Here is a 2,275-nt window from a genome sequence, read left to right as displayed (position 1 = left end):
GTAGAGAGGGGGGAAAAGGCGAATTTTGGTGTGCGAAGCGTGGGAAAGTGCTCTGGGGGAGCATCCGTCTTTATCTCTGCGTGGTGGAAGAAACGGGGGAGCAGGGGTGAAGAGGGCGACCATACTCGATGACCACAGCTGGATCTCTTCCCTGCTGCATGTTGACGAGACTGCGTTCACACGTACTTTGAGAGAAGCCGTGGATCAAATGATCCCTCACAAGTGTGAGCGTGCGGCTCTTGCCATGTCTTGGCCATGGGCACATTGCACACAGAATAAATAGGAATATGAAAATTCTCACACAGATATTGCGCCAGGAACATGCGTTGATTGTCCTCTTACATTTTGCCAGTTAGGCATAGGTCATGAAAGTCCCAAGGAGACTTCCTTCCCTTCCGCAATACATTTGAGTCCAAACTTCACATCTTTTGCCAACTTATCAACCAGCTCTTCCTCAATATCGCCCTGCAACCACGTGACGGTGACACAAAGGGGTCCTCCGCTCACACTTGCAACGTTGAAGCTTACAGGAGGACCAGTCGCCATCCCTGACTGCGTAAAAAAGTCTCTCTCGACCTTCCATTTCCCTTCAACTTCCTTGTTATTCATATTGCCTACATTAGAGAGCTCATATGTTTCTGCTCTCGGCTTCCCTATCTTTGATTGGAAAAATTGATGCATACTTGAGATGTAAGGTATCAAACCAACTGGATTGTCGTTCGGAAGTGCTGCAAGCTCGGCAGCCATTGCGGCGCGGAAATCCTGTGCAATGTTCCATATTTCGGACGTGACCTGTTCCGGCGTCCTGGAAGAGCGAATGCGAGATATGATTTCTGGTGTATATGTCGAGGTATGAGCGGAGACTTGCACACCCATTTCTTTGGTTGGGGATAATCCAGTCAGATGACGGAGAGAAAATGGTGTTCCAGAAGCGAAACTCGTAGCCTCGGGTACGTGAGTTGTCAAGGAAGTAACGATCAACCCGTGAAGAAGACCCGTAATCGTTGCCTTTTGTTCCCTGCTCGCCGCAAGGATTTTAGGCACAAGTTCGGGCTCTATCGTCATGATCCGAACGCGGGACTTGTAGTTCTGAATGTTTGCTGCCGAACAGGGCAATGCCGTCCATGGCGGGGAGGGGTCGGGGAACAACCAGCGCGGCCGAATCTCGTTCCAGAGTTGCAAAAGAAGGAAAAACCAGGATATTCTGAAGTCGATAGTCTTTTCCATTGCAGGCGGTAAGCTGATTGGCTCTGGTATTTTGATAATCCGGCTTGTTAATTTGTCGCCCTCTGAGCTGTTCAAAGCGTGCAAGAAGGAGCGATGAAAGACGACTCCACTCAATCCGTCAGCCAACGCATGGTGAAATGCGAAGATGGCATCGAAAGCCGACCCTTGAGAAGAAAGTGCATCAGACTGAACGATGATTACCTTCCAAGGAGGAAGGGTGCTTGGGTCTGGCCACAGCTCTGAATGTCTCTGTTCGAGGATTCTGATTAACTCTTGCTCGTGTTCCTCCGCACTCGAAGTTTTAAGCGTTCGATAGTCAATACACATTGAGACACCGATGGAGTCAAGGCGGACGTAGGCAGGGTCATTTTTATCCTCGTTGATTATCCCACAGCATAACGCGGGGTGCTCGAGGATGACCTTGACCAATGCGGTTTCGATGGCAAGAGAAAGCTCTCCAGAATCATGAGTGGTAGAATATCGAGCTGTGTTAGCTACGCATCTGTAAATTCCTAAATTATGCCTTGCGGTTGAGAAACGTTCTCTGGATGCGTCAGCTTAGATCACGGAAGGATTATCTACTTGCGCTCACATGTTACCCACAAGTCTCAACATGATGATATCCTGTGTAGGATGGTACCAAAGGCTGGGTTTCAAACTAAGAACTCTAAGAACGGCTTAGAAATAAATGTTTTTTCAAATCACGGAAGAAACGGAATCTAGCCTAGATGGACAATAACCCGCGAGATTGATTTCCAAGCCTCTTTGCAAAGTGGATATACACTTCACACGTGACCGAACAGCTCGAATCAGTACTATGCTTGCATTAGTCTACCTTTGTTTCAACGTAGTCTTTGTTACACAACTTTGTTACACAAAGCTTATGTTGGAGTGCGCAGGAAAGAGCCAGCGAAACATTTCTAATATAGCATCAACGTTGTTCGTGCCAATGGAGCACCGCTTTGAGGAATGCAGGTTAAAAGCCTCCCCTGCTTGCCAGTGTGGGGCAATTATCTCACCAAGAGAACAACCAACCATCTCTAGACCA

At 48.0% G+C, this 2,275-nt stretch overlaps 1 protein-coding gene across 1 annotated transcript; it reads right to left on the bottom strand.

Annotated features, from left to right (window-relative positions):
• Positions 1–363: 363 nt before the first annotated feature.
• FCK4_1 (putative alcohol acetyltransferase) lies at positions 364–1,842 on the bottom strand (the record flags this gene model as incomplete). The annotated part of the gene is made up of 2 exons (XM_031153859.1): positions 364–1,771; positions 1,820–1,842. 2 exons carry the CDS (start codon positions 1,840–1,842, stop codon positions 364–366), a joined length of 1,431 nt encoding a protein of 476 aa, XP_031001266.1.
• Between the last annotated feature and the right edge of the window lie 433 nt (positions 1,843–2,275).

Source organism: Lachnellula hyalina, assembly GCF_007821495.1.
Source record: "Lachnellula hyalina strain CBS 185.66 chromosome Unknown contig00264, whole genome shotgun sequence".
NCBI lineage: Eukaryota > Fungi > Ascomycota > Leotiomycetes > Helotiales > Lachnaceae > Lachnellula > Lachnellula hyalina.
Note: the sequence above shows the minus strand (reverse complement) of the source record. Positions and strands in the feature narration are given on the sequence as shown.